The sequence below is a fragment of the Gossypium hirsutum genome, chromosome D11 (assembly GCF_007990345.1).
Source record: "Gossypium hirsutum isolate 1008001.06 chromosome D11, Gossypium_hirsutum_v2.1, whole genome shotgun sequence".
NCBI lineage: Eukaryota > Viridiplantae > Streptophyta > Magnoliopsida > Malvales > Malvaceae > Gossypium > Gossypium hirsutum.
The window spans coordinates 59,048,452-59,074,719 of NC_053447.1; the positions used below are offsets into that span (position 1 = coordinate 59,048,452).

The window sequence follows — 26,268 nt, forward strand, 5'->3', positions numbered from 1 at the left end:
TTTACACCTTAACGATAATAAATGTGCAGTGTTATAAATGTAGGTAGTTTTGACTTGGTGCTTTATTCACATTTATTTAATTAACAATATTACATTAATATCAAGATAATTAGGCTGGTTTAAATTAGTATTAAAAATAGTTTTCGAAAAATAATTTTTAAAAAATGGATTGATTTTATTAAAAAAATATTTTTTTATGTTTGAAAGATTACGCGTAAAATATTGTGGTTTAGTAAATTTTCCTAAAATCATTTTCTAAAAATTATTGTAATAGCATTTTCTTTTGAAACTCAAAATTTGTTATGAAGATATAATATTTTATAATAAGTAATATCATATATAAAACTTTTTTTTGAACTAATAATCAGACTGGGCTTTATTATATAAAACAAAATTAAATAACAAACTGTCCAAAAAGAAAGAAAAACAAAATCAAAGAAATTGGCCAAAATACTTAACATGGCCCAAGGAGAAAACACCCTAAAACATATTTCAGAATAATCTAGAATAACACAAATATCACCAAAAGTCACCCAATCAGAAATCACTGATTCCCGTCCTACCTATCAACCATCATTTCTCTCTTTATGAATGGTTTCAGTTCTCAAGGAAAGCTTTATCACCAAAAACCTATTCATTTACTTTATTGAGGCTTTCCTTCCTTATTTCCTCTTCTCTGGTTCTTGCACCCTATCGGTTTCCTTTTGGTTTTCGGCATATCCAGTGACACTTTTAACTAGGTACACCTCCTCCATTTTCAACGATTTTGTTGCTAGTATATGTGCTAAAACGTTTGCTGATCTCGGGGTATATACAAACATTAAATTTCTAGATCTAACTGTTATCTGTTGAATATCATGTATGTATACTCCTACCTGTGATTTGTCTTGACTTTTTGCCTTGTATTTTTTTATTATTGATAATGAGTTTCCTTCGATAATGATCTTCGGCCACTGCATTTCAATTCCTATTTGGACTACTTTTCGACATGCAAACGCTTTATCAGCGAAGGCCGATGCCACCTCTTGATGAATTTCTGAACAAGATAAGAGGGTGGTCCCTTCATTGTTTCTGGCCACAATCCCCGAAGCAGATTAGAAATGACGCCCATCGTATGCTCCGTCAAAATTGATTTTTACGGACGCACCAGGTGGGTAACTCCATTTTTTAAACCCCTTTAAAATAATGGGAATTCTTTTTTCAACACTATTTAATTAGGTAATATAATTATTGACGAAACTCACTATTTCCTGACCAGTGCCACTTTTCTTATCATGCATTCTAGCATTCCTTTCTCCCCAAATGGCCCATAGTACACAACAAAAAAGTCGGCTTTGGAAAAAGGGATATTGAACAAAAACCCAGGTAAGCCACTGTAAAAAATCCATATTAGAATCCATTACAATATTCGGGATTGATAATGTTGCCTAGACTTCCACTGAAACAGGGCATTTGCGGAAGAGGTGATCAATTATTTCTGCTCTTCCTCCACATCAAGGGCAAGTTGTAATGTTAACTAGCTTTCTGTGCTGCATGTTAACCCGTATAGGAAAATAATTCCATTATATTCTCCAGATTGTAATCTTGATTTTAGTAGGGAGATTTTGGAGCCAAAGTTTTTTTTGTAGAAATTCCAGTAGTTGGTTTGTAAAACATAAGCTCTAGGGTTTTCGCCAGAATTTTGTAATAGTTTATAAGCGCTACAGACCGAGTACTCTCCCGAAGATTCACTACTCCATAAAAGACAGTCATCGTGGGGTTCTTTCGCCAACAAGATACGGAGGATATTTTCAGCATCTTCTTCCGAAAAGGTATTGACAATCAGCTCCCATTTTCATATTCTTTCATTACTATCAATTAACTCAACAACTTTAGAATCTCACATATTATAAACAAATGAAGATAATCTAAGATTTTCTACATCTGGAATCCAAGCATCGTTATTAATTGAAACATTCATACCTGTACCCACCCTCCAACAAAGTCCTTTCACTAAAACACCCTTCGTCTCCTAGATACTTCTCCATATATAAGAACTTGTATTTTCCAATCGAGAATTTAGAAAATCATCATTCGAAAAATACTTTTATTTTAGCATTCATGCAACCAGAGAGTTTGGGTTATTTATAATCCTCCACCCTTGCTTCACTAGTAATGAGATGTTAAACTAAGTCATACTTTTAAAACCCATTCCCCCCTCTTCTTTTGAACGGCACATATGCTTCTACTGGCACCAATGTATTCCTTTTTTCCCATGGTCTTTTTGCCACCAAAATTTAGCAAAAATGTTTTCTAATTCCCCACATAAAGATTTTGGTAGAAGAAAGCATGACATAGCATAAGTTGGTATTGCCTGGAGCATTGATTTAATGAAGACCTTCTTACCCCATTGTGATAGTAACCTTGTACTCCATCATTCAATTCGCAAATAAGCCATATCTTTTAGATTTTGAAAGGACTCTTCCTTTCGTCTTCCGACCACATTAGGGAGTCCTAAGTATTTTTCCAGATTTGTTGAGCTTCTTACACCTAATAATGTCGAGATTTTTTCTTTTTTCCCCTCTATTGTGTTCAAGCTATAGAAGATCGTTGATTTATTAAAATTTACACATTGGCCTGAACATCGTTCGTATTCCTTCATAATTTCTTTCAATATCAACACTCCTCTATTTGTTGCTTCACTGAATAGAATACAATCATCTGCGAAAAGTAAGTGTGATATCTCTGGTCCCCTTCTGCTAGCTTTTGCTCCTTTTAACAAGCTATCTCTCATTGCTAGTCTCATCAAAGATGAAAGTCCTTCACTACATATCAGAAAAAGGAAAAGACTAAGTGGATCGCCTTCTCGAAGCTCTCTGGTAGGTTGAAAAATGTTTCCCCTTCTCCCATTAATGTTTACTGCATAAGAAACTGTGGAGATACATTTCATAATTAGTGCCACCCATTTCCCTAAAAAGCCCATCTGTAGCATTACTTCCTTTAGAAAACCCCATTTAACTATATCGTAAGCTTTGCTCATATCTAACTTCACTGTATATTTTTTTTCTCGGTACGTTTCTGACGAAAAGTGTGTAAAATTTCATAGGCTAAAATTACATTTTCAGAAATTAATCTTCTGGGGACGAAAGCACTTTGGGCAGTGTCAATACATCTCCCAATGACTTCTTGAAGGCGATTTGCTATTGTTTTCGCCACAATTTTGTAAATAACCGTGCACAAACTAATAGGTCTAAAATTAACAAGACTTGTAGGGTTTAGAATTTTTGGGATAAGCACAATATTCGTTAGATTAAGAGAGTCAAAATCCTTACCATCATTCACAATTCCCAAACAGAATATTTTGACATCTTTACCTACAATGTGCCAAAATCACTGAAAAATAGTGTTGGAAAACCGTCAGAGCCTGGTGCTTTAGTAGGCCATATTCCTTTCAAAACCGAATGAACCTCTTCTGTCGTATAAGCTGATAATAAAGATGTATTGATATCAGAGGAGATATTGATTTCAATGCCCGTTAGTAGGTGGGATAAATCCTCAATTCCATTAGATGAAAATAACTTCTGAAAAAATAAAGTAGCAGCCTTGTTGATCTCTGTTTCGTCAGTAATTTTTCCTCCTTTATCTGATTCCAACCTAGATATTGTGTTTATCCATCTACGAACTAGGGCATACTTGTGAAAAAAGACAGAATTCTTATCCCCTAATTGAAGCCAATTGGCCCGCACCCTTTGTTCCCAATACATTTCATTTTTATCAATCTTCATATTAAGTTGAATTTTGGTATCAATAAGCTTTGCCATCGTATTTTTATCCTTCTCTTTTGCCATTAGATTTTCAAGTTCCTTTGTGAGCTTTCTCTTTAATCCCTCTTGACCTTTTTTAATTGCACTTGCCTATCTCTTCAATCTGAACTACAACTCAATTTTTTCAATTAGCGTTCCTGTTGATAACTTCCAAGATTCATTGATTTCTTGTTCGTTAGACTCCTCTATGGTCCACCATGCCTCTAATTTAAACCTTGGGATCCCCATACAAATATTTCCACTATTTGTATTAAAAAGGAGTGGACAATGGTCCAATATTGAATGAGTTAAGTGTTGAATGCTGCCCTTTGAAAAAAGATGCATCCATTTTTCATTCGCAAATCCCCTATTAAGTCTCTCCTTAATGTTTGCTTATGGTAGATTTCCCCTTTTCCATGTAAACAAAACCCCCAAATACCGCTAGTTGGCATTCCTCTAAAGCCTCACAGAAGGCCTCCATTCTTCTCTCCTCCCTCGGTATACCTCCACTTTTTTCAAATGAATACATGATTTCATTAAAATTATCACTTACCAACCAAAGATGATTTTGTTCTTGACCCAATTTCCTTAACAGATTCCACGAAACATTCTTATTGTTTACATAAGGTGAATCATAAAACCCCGTAAATCTCCATTCGTCATTGATATTTTCCTCCTTAATCATCACATCAATATGGCTTTTTGAGAAACTTCTTAAGCTAACCGTAATATCCCCTTTCCATGCCAAACATAGCCCACCTTGAGAACCTTCTGCTTCAATGTCAATCCCTCATTCTGACTTTTTCCATACGTTTCTAATCAATTTCTATCTTTATTAAGAAGACCATTTGGGGGTTATGCTGCTTCAACGAATACCGCAACCTCCATATTGCCCATGGACTCCCCAATCCATGAACATTCCAACATATAGTTTTGATTACGACTAGTCGACGTTCCTTTTGGCAGTCATCGATCCATAAAAGTTGGGAACACAAATTTGTTCCGATTTTTCTACCAACACAACTGAAGAAGCTTCGATTTGCACGTCTTTTCCTTCACGTTTCGTTCTTTTTACTCCGTCTTCATAAGGATTTCTTATACAGCATTCTTCGGTTTCTAATTATGTAGATTTCCTCTTCCTCATTATGCTATCTTCATTACTTTGACTCATCAAGACCACTGGACCAATTCTTTTTCAGCTTGTCTTCTTGACTGGATTTGATTTATCTTCCAACATACTATTTCTTTCAATTACCCTTTCATTTTTCTTCATTGCAGACCCTTCCTCCTGCTTCTTCTCCATCTCCTCCAATCCTGTTGATTGTAATTTATCTTGTAAACTCCAAACCATAGTATTCTCATCTTCTGGTTGTTTAATAAACTCAGGTAGCATCTCTGTGACTCCTATATAAGAGTATTGAGGCATTATCTTTTTTAAGAGGGCATTAAATTCATACTTTCCTTCCCAATTAAATATAATTCAGCTTTTAATGATAAAGAGTATGGTGGATCGTCTCTAATTTTATTTTTTTCTGCAGGAGTTAGCCCAAGACAGTCTTTGAAACCGTGCCCCATTATTCCACATCCGAAGCAGAAAATCAGTAGCTTCTCATATTTAAAGGAGATCCATGATTTCTATTGATTATCAATTGAGACAAAAATACCTCTACGGAGGGGTTTTTACACATCCATTTTGATTCTAAGGCGACACAAATCTCTATTGATTTCAGATCTAATTACTCCTCCAAAAGTAACCCCAATGGCATGCAATAAATCTTTTTTATCGAATTCTGGTAAAGACGGTTCGATCTTAATCCAAAATGGGGAAGAATTAAGTCAGATTTGACTTCTTTCCATCGGTTTAACCAACCGATCAAATAGAACAAGATTTTTCTGAAACAACAATGGCCGCCCCTCCATAACTGTCTCTAGATCTTCTTCAGTATCAAACACAATCAAAAAAAGATTTTGCCCTGCCAATTGAATCTCAAATTTTTTCCTCGTCTTCCAGATGCTTTTCATCTGTGCCCTAAAACTATCCGGATTGTAGGATTTTTCTATCCATATTGTGAAAAGTAGAGTTGGTTTCACGTTTGGTACCACTATCGAACACTTAATCGATAATCGGATTAGTTCTTTTGCTAGAAGAGATATCTCATCACCTCCCACCCTATCATCGCCACCGCTTTCCTCCATCCCAAGTGATTAAATATAAATTTAATAATAAACAATATCTAATTAAAACTTAATTTAAATTACATATATAACAGTGAAAAGATTTGTCAAAGGTTTGGGTAGCCTGTACTGCCCGATAGGTCCAACTCAACTTGGATCGAGTGTGGACAAGGATTTTCACCTTGGGTCGGTTCAGCTCGGCCTAAATTCAATTTAAATAAGAAATAATATTTATAAATTTAAATTTAATTATAAAATATATAAAATATAAAATAAAAATATATTTAATATTTTATTAATTTTTGAACGGAAAAAATTATCTTTGCTTTTTTGGGGAGGGGGGACGGGCTTAGGCTTGAAAATTTTTTTTTTGAACCGGACCTCGATCCAACCCATAGACACCTTTAAGAGTGAATAGTGACACTTAAAGTTAGAAGGGATAAATGAAACTAAGCATGATTTAAACAAAATAATTAAAATATTCATATTATATACTATAGAATATTTATTATTAAATGTTTATAAACTGAAATATATATTTATTATTAAAATATTAGTATAAATTTTTAATAACATATTTAGAAATTCATTTAAAATTTAAAATTATTGTTGTTAAAATTTATTATTAAAATAATAAATTATATTAATACATTAATAATTTATTATAAATAATTAAATGGATATATTTATTAAAAATTTATTAATACTATAACAGTATAAGGCTTCATTGAAGTTAATTTTTATATAAAATTAAAATTCTTTTTCAGAAAAACATTTATCTTATAAGTTATTCTTGGTAAAACAAAATTACCCTAAGAAGTTTGAAGTGAATATTTCAATTTGTATTCTTGGTTGAAGATGTGCTTTGTGGGTAAAGCCTCCTCTTATGCATCATGATAAGCATATTGAAATAGATTGAAGGTTAAGTAAAGACTATATCTGGGATAATTGAAGGATATCATATCATTATCTCACTTATCCCTTACTTAGAGATTTATAGGTAATCTAGCTGTAAGATTGAAAGAGAGCTTAAAGGCATAATTGAGTTAATATTATGAACAGAATTTTATACTGGAGAAAGTTCATACCAAATCTAATTCAATGATGCTTAAATTATTTTCTTATAGTTTTTATAATAACATTATTCTAGATTAGGTCCTATTGAGAAATTTTATCCATACCAAATTTTCAAAACCATTCAACCGACACCTAATGGTCAAATTTTCTTTTACCTTTTACCATTTGTAAAGCAGTGGGAAAATTTTATGCCGTCAAAATATGTTTTAACCCCCTGCACTTTCATCTATTTGAAATTTAGTTACAAAATTTAATCAAATATCTGCAGCTGCAAATTAGAAATTGCTTTGTTTTTTATAATTAAAAAAGAGGTATGCAGTCTATATATTATCATCATACCATCACGTTACAAGTTCTCTTATTTTTTTTCTGATACCCAGAGGTAAAAAAAAGCTGTAAAGCTGTTGATCTAATCATGAATATGAACACTTGTTTATACGAGAGCTTGTACCCAAACTGAATCATAAACTATTAGTGCGGTCAAGATTTAGCAACCTCAATTCATATTCACAAACTTTTAATTAAATTATTCACTTTTGAAATTTCGAGATTGAAAATATTAGTTTTTATGGGAGCATACTTTAATCTTCCATAGCTAACAAACTTTAGATATGTTCATGGGTTGGGTTATTTGCCTAAGCCCAAATGTCCGTCTAAAATTTGGAAGAGTTTGAACAAAAATATTAGGCCCAAAAAATAGGTTTAGGCAAAAATATTATGCTTGTTTAAAATATGAGCCAACTTGGACTTGAACATTAAAGACTTGAGATCAACTCATTTTTAAGTTTATAATACTTTATATTGTTATTTTTATATATTATGTAATTTAAAACATATTAAAAAACAAACTTATACTAAATATATAATACTTGTTATGTACTTATGATCACCAACCCGAAAACTAAACATGATGGATACGTGTAAGCCTTACAGTACGAAGCTTGCAAGGGGAGCTCGCGGTCTCGGCTTACATATGCCCAACAGGTAACCCAGAGCAGTACACGTGTCCAACGTGCATAGAGTCTACTAAGAACATCAATTTTATGAACAGTAGCTATGTATATAAATATTCGATTGTCCTCTTTAATGAGACACGACGAAAATTACTCAACAATACTACTCTAATATAAACATTAAAATAATGTTAAGATGACTATATAAAATAATAATAAATAATAAATAATAAATATATAAATTATTAATATTAAAATAATATAATATAAATATTTAAAAAAATAAAAAAATAATATAGGCGAGCTTAAAATGGGATTGAGTTAATCTTTTGCAAATATGAGTGGGTTTTGATAAAAAAATTTGGCCCATATTTCAGGCCGGACTGAGTTTAAGTAAGCATAAAGTATGTTAATATTATATTTAGACCCACCTAAATCCAGTATAATCCAACCCATGAGTACATCTAATTTATCTTTCCTTATATTCTTTTAAATCCTGTTTTTTTTTTAAAAAAATGGAAGATAAGGAAATTATTACATCTACTATAGATTTTGTGTTGATTTCCAAACAATATATGAAGGAAAGTGCAATGCAGGGGACATTGTGAATGGAAAGGGAATTTATTCCAAGACTAATGTGTTTTGTCCTCGTATTTTGAAAGAATAGACATGATCTATTTTGTTTGGTTGAGAAAGATTTGGTTGTATATACGTTGGGATGCCTCATTTTTGTTGAAGTGAAATGGACAAAATTCAAAGCAAATATTTAACTATGATTTGGTGAAATATGCTTACTTTTCCCCCATCCCAATGTTGTTTGCTTCAACTGGTACTTGTTCTCCATTTATCCAACAAATCCCATTTTTCTAGCTAAACCATTCAACAACCCAAAAATCAACACATTTAGATCCAATATCTCACCAATTTGGTTTTTATATATACTTATTTTACAGTATACTTTTTTTTATTTAATAAGTATCTTTAAAAAATTTACATGAGTTTTTTTTTTTTTAAATATATATTTTTAATTATTTTATTATAGCTTTGTAAAATACTTATCTGTCCCTGATCTGTTTGTGGAGTCTAAAAAATTCATTAGCAGTGTACTAAATAATTTTATTTTTAAAAAATTGATGATTAATGTTATGATGATGATGATACTTTTATCTTTTCATAGTTTTATATAATTTTTAAATAAAACATTTAACAATCATATATCCAATGTTGATTGAGCCTTAGCTCAGTTGCATTGTTGTTGTTAGAACAACTAGGTGGATGCGAATTCAAATACACTTAAGTGTGTTTTATCTTTCAATTTACGGGTGAGGAGGGCTTATAGGTAATTTAGGTATTTCCTCAAAAAACATACATATCTAAAGATTAAACAATCTATAATAAGATTAATATACAAATTCTTTATCTCTTTCCAAATCATAGGTGTGATATAATCTAGTAATCACCTAAAAATGACATATGTTTGGAAATTTTAAGGGAGCATTTGATGCTTTCTCCTATTATGATTTCAATGGAATACGATTCCTTGGAATGTGATTGTCAAGAATGTTACTTTACAACATTTGGTATACATTGGAAGATATTAATTAAAATATCAGTAAAGTTACATTATCACGTTTGGTTAACTAAATACGTTCTTAAGAATGTAATGATAATTTATGAATTTACCTTTCCTCAATCAAATATGATATTCATGTACTTAATTTTTATAATGAACTTTATTCTTAATAAATATTTAATAACAAAGTTTAATTGGTCATTCTTAAATTATTATTTTTAATTTATAATTTTAATTCGTGGTAAAAAAATTATAATTTTAATTGAAAACAAAATTATTTCAAATTTGTTTTGCATATAATTTTTAAATATAATAATGCATATATAGAATCATGGATATATAAAACTTGTTTTGGAATAAATTAAAAAAACTTGAAATCACGTTTTATTTTAGCTAAAGGCTAACTCATAGAAATATAAGAAAAATAGTTGATTTCGAGTACTACTCTTAGCAAAATTACAAATAATTAAATCATATGAATGTAAAACCATAGGCTTTCTCTAACACACAATTCTTACACAACTTAAATGGAACAATTCGACCCATTTCCTACAAAACAAAATTAAGTATTTCATACAAATACAAGTGCTAAATCAAACTTGTAGCTAGGGAAAAAATAAAACCAAGGAAAACATTTACCTGCGAAGAACCTGTTAAAGTAATAGAAAAAATCAAGTACAGCAGGAAGAAGGAAGGAGGCAATAGCTTCTTCTTCTTCTTCTTTTACTTTTATTAATATATTATGTAACACCCCATACCTGACCCGATCGTCAGATCCGAATTACAAGGTGTCCACTTGTTGCCGAAGCAAGTACGATAAACTACATTCAAATAATACTATTAAATGTTCAGTTTCAACCCAATCATGCATACAATACAATATACAATAGTGTTCGGTTTTATACGAGCTTACAAAATCTCTAAAACTAACTCGAGATCGAAATAGGACTAAATTATAATAATTTCAAAATATCGGGTAAACATTGCAATGTCAAGGGGTTCTATAACACCCCTAACCCCTCTCTGTCATCAAATTAGGGTCACGGGTATTACTAACCAATTAGAACATTTAATTACAACATAAGCAAAGGTGAAAACTGACAATTAACATCATATGATACAGGGAATAGAACATGTTAATTTAATTTTTCATACTATTATCTTAAACAACCGAATGATGAGATAAGCTATGCAATGCTAAATTTGGTCTTCCACTGTCTACACTATTATCACTATTTATCCTCTTTTGAAAGTTACAAGTTGGATACATAGCAATACTATTCCAATTATTAGCATCAAAGTATTGAACTATACCCGACTATTACCTTTGATGATATTAGTAGAATGACCTACTTCACCTAGTTTAGGTTTGCTATTTCATTAAAAATCAGAGTAAAATACTCTTACAATCCTTAATACGAGTTTACATGACCCTAAAAATAGCCTAAAAACATACAGGGGCTAATTTAAAACGATTTTGAAAGTTTAGGGAAATTTTCAAAAAAACTTAGAAACAGGGGTTACACGGCTGTGTGGCCAAGTCGTGTGGCTCTCGAAGTTAGGACACACAGTCGTGTCCCAGCTCGTGTCTCTACCCGTGTAACTCACTAACTTAAGACACACAGTCATGTCCCAGCCCGTGTCTCTGCCCGAGTAACTCACTGACTTGGGTCACACGGCCATGTGACAGATTGTGTCTCAGGCTGTGTGTACCTAAATGCACCTTAAAACTCAAGTTTACCAAATCATGTTTACTTGGACACTAAGCAACCCAATTGCCAGCCCTTTAACTTATTCAAAACCCGATTAAACATGCTTAAATCATGCCTAAACATCCATATTAAATGTCTAACCAATGTAACCCCCAATGGTACCACATTTTATATTTTCAAACACATTAGTAGAACATCAACCATATGAACACATAAATACCACTACACATAGGATTTCTAAAATCATCACATTTCATAACAACTATCATTCAAAAGACCTCTTAGGTACATGTCATTACAAAATAAAACATCACCACACTTGAGTCTAGGATCGTTGTTGGATGCCGAGTCATCGATAAACTAAAAAGTACCTAACCAGCATTTGTGAAACAAAACTGTAAGTTGAGTATAACTCAGTGGTATTTCTATAATCTGAATATTAAAACAAGATATAATTACATGAAATGCTCAAACTAAAATTCACTATAAGTTTAAATCATGCAATTTTTATGGCAATACTACTTTATTTTACACATTTTGCAACATTAAGACATGGCATTTTCAATTATACAAATACCCAATTTCTATTTTAGTTTCTAGTATGCATTTCATTTTTCAACTCTTGTTATTTCAATAGCCTCTCATAAATCATTCTATATTTAATCATGAATTGGCACCATCCAAACCACATTATTGATCCATATTCCATTTGAACATAGTCAATCTATGTTCATGGCTCAATCCAAAATTCCATTCCATTCCAATCCATTTCACATATTACATTTCCATTTCGCATATATAAATTTCATAATTCATATTTATTTCCCTATTAACACGACTCGGACTCGGATGGATACGTGGACCCAACCAACACACCAGTTTGGCACCCAGTGCCTTATCAGATAATTTTGAAGTAATAACTGCACCTAACGTTATAATACATTGACACCTAGTGTCTCATCGGTTAAACCGAAGTAAATTGGCACCGAGTGCCTCATCGACTCGAACTCGAAGAAATCCTAAAACTCTTCCTATCCTATGGCATGCCATCTATATCAAACTTAGCCCGAAACTATTAATAGGGTTTCATGTCACTTTTCAACACAACCAATGTCTTAATTTCATATATGTATATTATCACATATAAGCATATATCCAATTTGATAGTAACCATATTTTCTCAATACATATATCCAATTCAACAGTCATAAAAATACCACATTTCTCAGTATTCATAATCAAGTCATTGTAATCATCATTTTATTTAATTCAACCCAAATGTACAAGAGTTCTCACCTCAATTACTTACCATACACAAACAACTCAATATGCAATAATTCACAATTTAGTTTGGACTATAGAAACACAAACTGTATATTCCAAGATATTCGACGTCGACCTTGTCTTTCCCCTTCTTACTCGAGGATTTCGGAATGACGTTTTTATCTTAAACCCTCCAAAATTTCCAATGGTCGTTCGTACTATTCTTTCTTCCCCTTATTCGAAACAATGGTTGCATGCAAGAGAATTTCATTCTCTTTCATTCCACTACAATACTCCGTTCTTTTATTTTGTTTTCATTTTATTTATTCTTATTATTATTATAAGACATATATATGTATTAAGTTAACATAATAAATATCACAATTGCTCCCTTTTGACAGTCCACTTAAAAGAACAATGGTATAATTGCTACCTTAATCCCTTTAATTTATTTCAATTTATAATTCAATTTTAACACCTACGCGATTTAGAACTTGTACCTTAATAACTCCTAATTTCACGAAAATTACTTATCCAAAATTTAATTTTCCTCTAATATATCTCCATAAATATTTAATAATAATATTTATGGGTCTAACTTGTAGAGACGGAGTCCAGAAAAAACACTTTCTGACACCCCTGACTATCGAGTTGTTACAGGTTCCTCGTCACAACGCAACATACTGAGTAGAACTCATTACAACAACCAAAGCCTAACGTCACGCTGTGGCATGGAAACGTGATCTTATTGCGACGACCACAGATTGACATGCGACATGACATACTGTTTTCAAATGGTTAATTTTGGTACTTGTTTACAAACACCAAAAGCTCTTCAAATTTAATTGCAATTATAATTTCTACCAAATCTATATACTAAATAAGTCTATTATGTCTAAATGTACTATTTATTCACACAAACATTCAACTATTTCAACAATTTCATTCAAGTCCTTCACTAGACTAATTGACATTTATATACATATGCATATGAACACATTTCCAAATAGAATATTAATATATCACAAAACATACCTAACAAAAAGGTTATGACATTCATAATTTCATTTATTTCACATATGGCCAAATCGAAATATTAATTTCGACTCAACCTAAGTACATGCCATACTTGAAAGAAAATGAAACTTTACAAACTTTGCTGAGTGGGGGATTGCCTCTTGGATGCTGGATCTACTTATCGCATTCTCGAAGATCTACTAAACCTACGCATGGAGAAAACAAACTGCACACTAAGCGAAAATACTCAATGGTAATTCCATGAATTAAGATAAAGTAACATGTATTAGAAAATTATCGCAAAGTATATAATATCAATGGTAAATAAATTTAAGTTATTTATCAACTACCTATATTTAAATCGTTTCCAATTTCAATTCATACAACTCTAATTTTCATTGAACATCTATATATATCATTTAACCCACCATTCAATCGCTTTCTGGAGTTTATCAACTCATTCGTATTCGTTCGGTCCCTATGGCTTGTTTTCAGTTGATTCATATAATAGTTTACACACCTTATCTATCTTAGCACACATATAAGCACAATATACCAATTCATCAACATTCTATATTTTTTATACTATTCTTATAACACCCCACACCCGGCCTAGACGTTATGGCTGAATCTTGAGGAATTACATAAACACGTTTAGAAACTCAAAAGTAATCCTTGTAAATTGGGTGATCTTTAAATTTTAATTTCTGCAAACCTCTTTCTAGTTTTTTTTAGAAAATTTGTGTTTATGGTTGTTCGTTTTACAGAAAATCATCTAGTTGTTTACTTAGTTTCTCAGCAGAAATTTTAGAGTATTAAAATTTGAAAACCGTGACTCTAGGTTGTAAAAGCGTATAACTTTTCCATTTAAAAATGATAATTACCAAGTCCAACGAAAACAAACCAAAACCAAAAAGAAAATTTACAAACAGTTACACCGTTTAAAAAGTCCGAATTTAAATTTAAAAACAGAACCCGTCATATTTTATTAAACAAAAATCCAAATCGAGCTCCCGCATGCCGCCGGTCCTAAGTTTACTGATTACCTAAGAAGATAAAATATAGGTGAGCTAACAAAGCTCAGTGTGTAACTCAGCCCTCATGCATAAAACATATGGCAAATATTCATACAGATTTAATAACTGAACAAACACAAATAACATGGCATTTTTATGCAATGCAACATAATAAGTAGATCAAATACAGATGGCATGACATATCGTGCGATGAAACACATTACACATATCAAAAACAGATCCTATCTCCATCCGCTACACACCATCTCTGTCTCACCCAACACACCAAATAGGGTAATTAATACCCATCCAACCCCATACACCAAAATAGTGAGCTTATGTCACTTTACAGAAAATTGTAGTCAAGCTGCCAGAAATAATGCGGTAATCTACCAGAATTAGATAAGTGTGATCAAGCCACTAGAAAAGATATGTGGTTAAACCACCAGATAAGGTAGATTATTAAACTGCCAACACTTCCTCTGTCACATAATTATCCACCCCAATGCACATTCAACAATTTAGCCAGATTCTCAGATCCTCACAGTTCAAACTGTAACCTCCCAAACCCGGCCTAAACGTTATGGCCAAATTGTGAAAGTCACATGAGACACCTAAACTAAAATTCTAACCTATTGATGGTCGAAAACCTTAAATGCACTTTCTCCTTTTTTTAATAAAATCGCGGTTACCTTTTTTATTTTGAGAAAAATGTTCATTATTAAAATTCAGTCTTTATTAAGTCAGGGTTGTAGCACTGGAATGGTTTTCGAAAAACTCTTTGCACATCATAGCTTTTGAAAAATAACTTTGGTTATCTTGATTGTAGCGGAAAAACTGATTTAAAACCCAATTATTAATTAAGCCAAGTAACATACGTAATCCAATTTCAGTATGTAATAATAAATCATTCACATGTGTGAACCTATGCATGCATGAAAAATCCCCAAAACAGAAATAGTCCCAAACCACAGTTCAAATCGCTTTACAATTCAAAAACCAAATAAACTTAGGGAATTTTAAATAAAAAATAAAAAAATAGTTTGAAAATGAGCCCGAAGTTCGTCAAATGTTCGCATGCCAAATCAGGTCCTAATTTCGTTCATTACCTAAGAAGTTGAAGTAATGGGGTGAGCTTAACAAGCTCAGTGTGAGTCTAAACAATTAATTATTTAGCATACATTCAAGCCCGATCACCATGCTAAACCATCAATTATATCACTAAAATCATTATTAGCATTCAAGTTTTTGAGTTAGGACCCACACCTTAATTTACTCTCTTCCGCAGCACACTTGCAAATCTTGCGGTTTCTCTAATAAGCTTTAAAATTTAACCTAAATTAAAAATCAGTATTAAAATCAATCAATATACCTCCTAAAAAGCCCCCAAGTGCCCATTTATGGAATCAATCTAGTCATTATAATTATAACTATTTTTCAGATCCAAACTAGTTAGGTTTCTTACCCCAATTTGACGCGAATCACACGCGCAAACATCTTTCGGCTTTACTGCTTATTTGGGGCGCTTAAGTCGGCACCTAACACATTTATATAATGAAAAATCAGTAGCTAATCTATGTATTAAATTATTTATTTGATCAATTAACAATCTTTCCCCAATGTCTAAACCGAAACTATACACTAGTTTATAATCAACCACACTTACGCTTCTTGAAAAGTTAGATCTGAGTCGCCGATTGATCAAGACCGATTTTCCCTAATTTACACATGATTAAGTGCTGATTAGGAAGGGTTCAAGAACCCAAGATAATGCTGGAAAAATATGGGAAGAAATTAAATAAAAACAGCCCCTTTTCTTGCCCATTGACGCGCGTACCACCACCAACGGTGGCCAAATTGGGGCTGATTTGAAACCACTGTTAAGATCACTTAGAAGGCTGAAAAAATACTCATTAAATATTTAAAAATCCCCCAAATTCCATATCTTGAAGTTTGAGTTTTTATCTCACAAGATTCATCTAGAAATTGAGAAAAAAAAACTTACACAAACTAGGTGATAGAGGCAACAATAGCACTTCTTGGCAACAATGAAAGTCGTTCTTGGAGATTCAAAATTTCAGATTTTGAGTTGGGCAATTAAGGGAAAGTGGCAGCAAGATTGAAGAGAAGATGGTGCAAGATCTTATGGAAAAAGAAAAGGAAAAGAGATGGTGGTGCAAGGGTTTGGGCGACGACAACAAGGAAGAAAGTAAAAAAAAATGAAAAAGAGAGAAGGACAGGAGAAAGAGAGGGAGACTAGGGTGGGGAGAATTGGATTAAAGGATAATTAATTTGTGTAAAAATAATATTTATATCTAGGTCTAAAGGGCATGAATGACACACACATTAAAAAAACAAGCGATTTTGCAAAATTTTATTATTTTACAAGGGAAAAGATTTGAACTTGGGGCCTTAATTTAATTCTATGCTTTTCTATTTATCAATTAACCACTAGGCTATTTCCTTATTTTTAAATAAATTTTCTCTCTTATTAATCTAAAATTCAGAATGTTACATGCTTTACATATAAGAAACATATTATCAATACACTCAAAATTTTCAGATCAGATACAGAGTTACATGAATAACATGCTTACAAAAATTAATCTTACAATAAAAAATCTATAGTTTTCATATATCAGAATCATGATTATCGCCTAATAGACCACAAATTATTGATGACCTTGAAACACACTCAAAATATGACCCTCACTAAAATTTTCTGAAAAATGGGCCCACATGGTCGTGTGACGTCGACAATAAGCTTTTTGGCTTCGTGCCATTCATATATTTTCGAGATTGAAGTTACACACCTAACTGTTTTTCGATGCCAACACAACAACAACAAATCTAGTACCTAAAACGACACCCAACTTACGAATTAGTGACAAAAACGAGAACTGACCCTTGCTTTCTAAAGCATTCAACCCAAAAATCATAATACATTCGATCCTTGTAAACTAAATAACTTACCCTTTGAAGAGAAGATTGTTGATACTCAACCAAACAGAGGAAAATATGCTACTTGATTCTCATGTAAACAGAATCATACATTAAAAATGATTAGCCGTCCATTGTTACGACAAATCGAAAAATAAGATTCACAAGAAGTGAGCGGATAACACATATATCATCGAAAGGAACTACTATTACAAAACCTATTCCCCCTTACCCCGCATGACCAACAATGAAATCCAAAAGTGGACGTTAGCACAACCCAATTCGACAGTAGAGAAGAAGGAAGAAAAATAAGGGAAAAGCGAGGAAGAAAGAATGAACAAAGGAATAGCAAAAAAGAACTTACTGTAAAAAAATGGAGAAAAGAAAGGAACAAGAAAAACAAAATCAGAATGTGAGAAAGAATGATAATAATGAAACGACAAAACAAAAAAAAGAAAAGAAAATTTTAAGGGAATGGTAGTTTTTAGTTTTTTTTTTGTTAAAATAATGATATAGATATTTACTAAACCCAACCAGATTCCCCTATCAAATTATTAGGAATTTAAACTTAACTAACATTCTAATACTTGGGCAACACCACAATAGGGAATAAAAATAAATTTCGTTTTAAACATAACAAGATTTAAACTTGGGATTTCTGGGTAAGTTGAAACCATACTAAACCAACAGATTCGTTCTTGTTAATAATTGAGCAAAAATAATAGATAAGCTTAATATTCAAAGTCAGGGATTAGGGAAAAATGCTAAAAATTCAAGGGAAGAGATTTGAACACAAGACCTCAAACACAAATAATTAACACTTAGCCACTAAACCAAATTGCTCATTTAACATAATTTTCACAATTCAAAAACAAGAACTTTGGGGCGTTATAATTCTTGTCATCTCGAGTGGCCCGACAACAATGACTTTTTCTATCTATACTTACTATACCATCCTAGGTGACCAGGCAAAAATGGTTCACACTATACAATATATTACCATCTCGAGTGGCCCGACAATGATGGTTACTCTATTTCAATATTCTACCACCTCGGATGGCCTGACAACAATGGGTCTCTAATTCAATCTTCTGCCATCCTGTATGGCCCGACAATGATGGCTTGCACAATTTACTTATTCTACCATCCCAGATAGCTCGGCAACGATGGCATTCAACATCTGAACATTCTACCATCCCGAATAGTCTGGCAACAATAGTTTTCAACCTATGGCATGTCAACTAATTGAACGGTACTCGGGACCATTATTAGGGTAACATCGAATCAATATACATTGTAACCATACATCACATTTGAATCTCATAATCAATTCATTTCATATATTGCATACCATGTAGTATTCCGTATCGTACTCATTTATCCTATATTCAACTAATACACAGTTTTGACATTTAATACTATAACACAATTCAATTTAATACATGCTCTCAATCACATTCACAACCACAATCCAATTCATTTTTCAATCACATATATTCATGTTATACACATACTACCAAATATCATATATCCATTCAATCATACTACTTTCTATTCTATTCAATTTAGTCCCTGTCTCAATATTCAATCTCAACCATAACGATTCCATTCAAACAACCATTAACAAATTACCTCAACATGGTATAATGTAAAATGTCATGAATATGCAGTAAATAAATTAATCCCGAATCATAGAAATACAAATCGGGGTTTTGTGTTGCTTGTCGACAACTCTTGCTTTTGTTTTCCCTCTCAATGGCCTGGCATCGACATTAGCTAAATTAAGGGTTGAATGTTTTCAAAGCTTGGAAAATTTCTCTTTGTTGAAGAAGAATGTGGTTTTGATCCACCAATTTTAACTTATATAGTCCAATTAGTGCTTAGTTAATTAATTTAATCATGCTTAGTTTACTTTAATCATTCATTAATTAAGCCTAATGGCATCCTACATCATCATCCACTATCCACCATTTTTAACCATTTTAGTCTTTTGAATAATTGCTACCTAAGTCTCCAAGCCTTTTTCTAATTAAAATTATATAGTGATTGAATTTTTACAATTTATAAGTCTATGTACCTTAAGTAACTAATTAATTGATGAAATTACTCAGCCATTCTTTAATATATTTGTATATTAACTTATAAATATTTTTATTTAATATTTACAAACTCGATTTACAAAAATAGGATTCTAATATTGTATTTTTCGACACCACTGAATTTTGAGTCGTTATAGACTAATACCCTAAACCAATATAAAATAGGATTAACTTCGCCTTAATATTTTTTTAACTTTCCAATCTACATGTGAAACTAACTTTCCCATATTTTATCATGAGAATCATATTGTCATTTTCATGAGAAAATAACTTCCAAGAGAAAGTTAGATTCCAAAGGAAGTAAATAAAAATTGACATATAGAACGTTGGAATTACATTAAATTTCTAGGAAAATGTCTGCTTTCCATCATACTAAGCATTACCTAAAATCTAAACTCTGGCATTTTAAAAATATAAGAAAAATAAAGAGTTGCATATGCTTCAAATCTCAAATCTAACGAATTTATCTATAAGCTTCCCTTTCAAACCTTAAAATCACAACAAAAACTAAACTAGCCTTTTTTGTGAGTATCATCACATTAGAGATGCATGCTATTGAAGGTTGTAAACCAAGTATTACATGAAAAATAAATAAATGGGAAAAGTACACCAGCAATCACTCAACTTTCAAAAAATAACAAATTAGTTCTACTAACCATTTTTCATTACAGACGTACCGTACCAGAAAAGTGACCTGGCATTTAACCAGCTCCTTACTGTCATTTAACCAGCCAGTTGAAGGGTTTGCTGCCTAGCTGGGAATAGAAGAAGAAGAAGAAGAGAATAAAAAAAGAACAAGAAAAACAATTTTTTTACCCAAAAAATTCATTAATTAAAATTTTAAATAACTTCCATTAACCCATAAATTAAAACCCACAAAATCATCATTAACCCAGAAATTTAATTCATATCTCTCTTTCATCTATGTTCTACAAGAAGAAAAAAATCCATGAAATCATTAACCTAAAAATTAAAATTCTTCATTTCTTGTCTCTGATTTCATCTCTTCTTCTTATAGAAAAGAAAAACCCAGAACATGTAAGAGCACAAGTTAATAGAGAATGGTCCTCTCAATCAGTGTCCAAATATCATCTTCTTCATCGATTAACCTGAAAGAAAAGAAAAGAAAAACCCAAATTTCCCCTAGAAAAACTCATCTCACAGAAAAGCTTAGAACTTTTGGATCCAAGTACTTTAGGTTGAAATGGGATTAGTTCAAATCCCATTAAAGTTCTGTGTGGGAATTGATCAAAAGAAGGCCAGAACTTGAGATGGTTATAGAACAAACTTAGAAATTGGAGCCATTTTCTTTTTTGAATGAAGAACGTAAGATTAAAAAAAATAGAAATCCCCCCCAAAAAAAATCATCTCCTACACCAATTAACATAAAAAATGAAGAAAAAAAGTCAAATCTTTATTCAAAAAAATCCATAGTTCGAATATATCGTGTCTGTCAAATCTTCCATGACGATAATGAGTCGAGTTTTCCCTTCTCCTTCCAGCTCTTTCTAGAATGGGTTTTCTTCAAATGAAGAAAGTATGCTATTTGAAAACTAATTTATAATCAAATCGGAATCCAAATCCAAAAACTCCAACCCCAGAAAAGATATAATCAAAATTGGTGTGTGAAGCATATTCGATTGGAAGCTCTTCTTCACTAGGTTAAGCGACAAGAAGTTGGGAGGAGGTGAATAAACGATGAGGAAGGAAAAGTTTGGATCTCTGATGATTTTTCTTGTTTTGACATCTCCATTTCTTCTCTTCTTCTTCTTTTACTATTTTGTTTGGTTCTTAAATTGGGTTTCCATCTTGGCAAGTTAATTGGCCACGTCATCTGTTCCGTTAGGCCTATAATTGAAAACATTAGGGAGTGATTGATTTGTTATTTTTTAATAACGTTAGTGACTGATTTATTTTTTAAAAAGTTAAATGACTGAATTAAAAATTGAGTGACCGTTTTATCATTAAGATCAAAGTTGGATGAGAGTTAGTGTACTTTATCCTAAATAAATTCCTAAAAACACTCCCCTCTTGTTTTTCCTAACCAAAAAAAAAATGTTCACAAAAATCCCACATGGAATTAGGAGCCAATTTCATGTTGAACCGCCATCATGAGCAAGCTATCTTGATCGAGAGCCACGATGACGGGCAAACTGCCCATCCCACGAGCCATGGCCATCATGATCTCCTTCACCAGCGCCGCGAACTCATAGAGATCCAGCTTCCCATTGCGATCCTCATCGAACTTATCGAATATCATGCTGTGAAAATTGTCAATATCTTCTTTGGACACCGTGGATTCATGTTCCACCGTGAAAAGCAAATCCAGCCCTTCTCTAAGTTTCCTCCGACAAATCACTCCGTTCCCGTTGGAATCCAACATTTTGAAGTACTTTTCCACGCATTTCTTGAATGCTTCTTTTGCTTCCACGAATCTCGTAACTGTTTTTCTATCAAGAACTGCTACACTCATCTTTTTAAAATAAATTAAATCTTTAAATATAAAAATGGTGAATGAGATGACTAATATTTCTCTCTTTTTTGTTTTTGTAGATTTAATTTAGTTATATATAGTTAGTTTTCTTCGCTAAATCTGGAAGAGCTTTCAATGGTTGGTTGGCATATGGCATTCCGTTCTTGACCAAGTTTCTTTTGTGAAAATGTGGGCAATTATTTTTGTCAACATTGTTTTCAATTTCAGTTTTTTTTTCATCGATTCTATTTACAATCCAATCACAATTTCGTTAATAGTATTAATAAAAATTTTAAGGAATAATCCAACTCCCCTTATCCAAGCTTCAGCTTGTATCTAAATTCGAGTAAGTAATATTACATTTTAAGAAAAATAAGAACCGAATTTATTATTAAGTTCTATCTTTTATAGGGGTGAGCAAAACTCGATTCAGTTCGAAAAGTACAAAAAAAAATGAACTTCAAGTTAATCTGGTAGAATTATTTGAGTCAACTTGAATAAGTAAATTGAGTTTCGAGTTCGGGTCAAGTTGAATTTTACAATTCAAATAACTCGAACAATTCGAATAAGTCAAATACAGATTGGTGCAAATACCCTTTTGGTCCGTGTCAATTTTGAAAATGAGCAAATTGGTCTCTTTCAACAAAAATTACAAAATAATTCAAAATAATTTTCAAAAATTCAAAATAATTTTTAAAATTCAAAATATTTATAAAAGTTCCAAAATTTTCTAAAATAATAAATTTAGGGACCTAAATAAGTCAATGATTCAAATTTATCATACTAAAGTATCTTATTTATTATTATTTTGCTTTGAAAAAGTTTTCAAATATATATAGTTTCAAATTTTTGTACTCTAACAATTAGTTATACTGTAACAATATTTTAATTTAACATGTTTAATTTTTTAACTTAACTCAAACAATTTCACTCGACTCAATTTAAAAAAATTTCAAATCGAGTAAGGATGATAAAATAGGACTTGTCAACTCGATTAACTCAATTTTTTTTTCACTCGATTCATTCGAATGCTCACCCCTAATCTTTTAGACATTTTTCAAATCATTTAAAGTTTTATAGATCATTTCTAGGCTTTCTCTAAAGTCTGATTGCATTCAAGGTTCATACAAAACTCCTTTAGATAAAAAAGAACAAGGCAGAGGCAAACAAGACTAGTGTCGTAACCCTAAGTCTTCTATTGCTAAATAAGTCAAAACTTCTTTATTTTCATGCTAAGATAAATACTATATAATCCCAAACATGTACCAATCAATTTTAATCTATATAATACTTCATTAATTCATCATATAACAATTACTCACTTAATGTCTCAACAATTTCATTTTAACTTGTCTCATGTATTAGCAATTTTATCACTTATAACAACTTTTTAGCATTTTCACTAATTACACATATACTCTTAATAAGGTTGTCTACTTGACTAGCAATCACTAAATCATTTTTATCTTGGTCTATAGAAATCGAAATTAAGATCTGCTTGTTGCTTTTGGAACTAGAATCAATGAACTATTAACCATAAAAAATTCAGAATTTAGTTCAAAGTAGATTAATACAAGTTTTTCTTCAAATCTTCCCCTATTTTGCTGCTAGGCAGCTCTGACCCTTCTCCACTATGTATTATTTGTCTTTCTATTTAGAATTTGTATAACATTCCGTTTATTTCTCATGAAATTAGACTCAATAATATTTTTAGACATATAAAGTTCATCTTCTAACTATTTTTGAACAATTTTTAATGGTTTTTTAAAGTCAGAACAGGGGATCCTGAAATTTATCTAACCTTGTCTTTGTAACAGTTTGATTTTTTAATAGTGTCGAAAACAGTGGTTCGAGGTCACCAAATCCGATGGGTAAGCTTTAAATATTAAATAATAATATTTACGAGTCAAATATGAATTTTTTTTAAAAAGGTTTTTGAATTGATAATTTGTGTTTTGTAATAAATTATTAGGTCAAGTGGTTTTAGAAAATGAGGTATTGAGACCTCGTTTCTATAAATCGAGCCGTAAATATTTTTATAAATATTTTTTATAAATATTTACAGAGTGATATTAAGGTGGTATTAAAGTTTCATTGAAAAATTTTACATTTCGATAGTTATTTAATTAAAAAGGACTAAATTATAAAAGATGTAAAATTTAATCACTCTTTGATTAACTGAGTAATTGATAAATGAAAAGGGACTTAAATGGTAATTAAACCATGGTCAAAGTTTCCTAGTGTGGTGTCATGATTGATTCCACTAGCTTTTGGATTAATTATTCTTTTAGTCCTAATAAGTTTGGGATTAAATTGTAAATAAGTTTATTTAGTTAGAATGTAATTAAATTGAAGGACCAATTGTGAAATTAAACCTTCCTTTGATGGTAATTGTGCCATTTATTTATGTGATGGACAAATATGGACATAGGTTTGGTGTTTTAAATTAATTATTAACTAAGGGTAATATGGTAATTTGATGGATTAAATTAAATTAAAATAAAAACATAAAACAAAGTGTGGTTATCATCTTCTTCCCCAAATTACAGCCAAAAGTTTCCATGAAAATAGAGCTAGGGTTTGGCCAAGCTTTAAAATTCAATCGGTAAGTGATTTTCGTTCTGTTTTTAATAATTTTTATGTTTTTAAGATCGTTACAACTAGATCCAGCTAGCCTGTACCTTCGATTTTGAAACTGTTAAAGATTTCCTAAGTTGCCATTGATGAACCTTGTGATTTTTTATATTACATGATAAATTTAAGATATTAATGGTTGTCGTGGCCCAATTTCACCCGGGCACATGACCAAATACAAATAATAAATAAAACCAAATAAATAAAAAGTCCAAATACCAAGTCCATTTACAACAAACCCAACAGGCCCAAATTACAAAAAAACCCTAGTGGCCCGACAAGCCCAAAGCCTAAACATCTTTTCAAAAAAAAAAAAGAAACCCTAACACCCTTTAGCCGCCGCTCCTCCCACGCGCGCCTCATGGCCTCCTCGAACGCCACCACCGCAGCACGCGTCTGACACCTGCAGAGAGAAATCAATGCAAAACAGCAGAAGAAACAAATAACAAAAAGACAAAAAAATAGAAATTAACAGTTTTTTAAATCGGCTATAAAAGCCATAAAATATCAATGTATGGCTTCTTCTTTTTAGGAAACGAAAAATTGAATAAAAAAATAGAAAAAAGTTGATACAGATTCAGAAAAAATGTTTTTTTTACTCTTTTTATTTTTTTTCTGCTCTTTTTTTTCTTTTCTTTCTTGCGTCTCAAAAATAGAAAATAAATATAACATCAAAAAGAGAGAGAGGCTAGATCTTACATTTCCCGGTGTTTACGCCGTCGTTGAGGGGGTCGAGCTTGTTGTCTCCGATGAAAGATGGCATTTTTGGGATCGGGAGTCGAAAAGGTTAAAAATAGCAATTTTTTTATCTCCGGCCATCGTGGACGGCGGCACCGTAGCCAGCAACCGGCGGGCGTCACGGCGGTCAGGCGACCGGAGCTAGGCAGGAGAGGGAGGGCTGAGAGATAGTTGAGAGAAAAGAGAAGGTTTTTTTTAAAAGGAGGTTGCAAAGGATTTTTTTTAAAGTTATTTTAACTTATATAAACATCCCAAAACGACGTCGTTTTGGGCTTTGCTTCTGACACCCAAAATGGCGTCGTTTCACCCTAGGAGCCGCGTGTTGACCCGACCCGCCAAGGAGGATCCGCGTGTTTTTTATTAATGGGCAATTTACGCATTTGGTCCTTCCGCATTTTCTATCTTTTTAATACAATTTATTTTTATTTTCAATTTTTACTCTATAATTTTTCTTTTATTTCAATTGGCCCCGCGCAAAGTGACGCGTTTTGGAGGGTGGGGATATTTTCTATTTCGGTCCCTCCATTTCATTCACGTAGTGCAATTCTGTCCCTTACCTCATTTTATTCCTGATTTCTCCTCTAAGATTTTGTTTCATTTTTAATTTAGTCCTTTTCTGTTGTTATTATTATATTATTAAACTAATTAGTTTAATATTATTATTACATTATATTTCTTTTTCCTTTTTTGTGTTCACTTACTTATTTTTATCCTTATTTCTTTTAGACATTTTTTATTATTATCTTATTATTTATTTATCTAATCCTTTCAAACTTTAGATTATCTATTATTTATATTAATATTATTTATCATTAT

The 26,268-nt window shown here is 31.8% G+C and overlaps 1 protein-coding gene and 2 long non-coding RNA genes across 7 annotated transcripts; 1 reads left to right on the top strand and 2 right to left on the bottom strand.

Annotated features, from left to right (window-relative positions):
• Positions 1-487: 487 nt before the first annotated feature.
• Positions 488-5,511, top strand: LOC107945974 (uncharacterized). Of its 5 annotated transcripts, none has more exons than XR_001696791.2 (5): positions 488-740; positions 1,007-1,150; positions 1,259-1,365; positions 1,448-1,811; positions 5,321-5,511. It is a non-coding gene; the product is annotated as an uncharacterized lncRNA (long non-coding RNA). The 5 variants fall into 5 exon arrangements; XR_001696793.2 differs by having other exon boundaries at positions 489-740; positions 1,286-1,365; XR_005920675.1 differs by having other exon boundaries at positions 491-740; positions 1,448-2,858.
• A 7,621-nt stretch (positions 5,512-13,132) lies between these two features.
• LOC107947541 (uncharacterized) lies at positions 13,133-16,833 on the bottom strand. Its single transcript, XR_005920676.1, has 5 exons — positions 16,574-16,833; positions 16,235-16,285; positions 16,034-16,106; positions 15,835-15,903; positions 13,133-13,758 (listed from the first exon to the last, which is right to left on the bottom strand). It is a non-coding gene; the product is annotated as an uncharacterized lncRNA (long non-coding RNA).
• A 4,704-nt stretch (positions 16,834-21,537) lies between these two features.
• On the bottom strand, positions 21,538-22,127 carry LOC107947540 (uncharacterized). Its single transcript, XM_016882161.2, has one exon. The coding sequence runs from the start codon at positions 22,078-22,080 to the stop codon at positions 21,688-21,690; it is 393 nt and encodes a 130-aa protein (XP_016737650.1). The 5' UTR covers positions 22,081-22,127; the 3' UTR covers positions 21,538-21,687.
• Between the last annotated feature and the right edge of the window lie 4,141 nt (positions 22,128-26,268).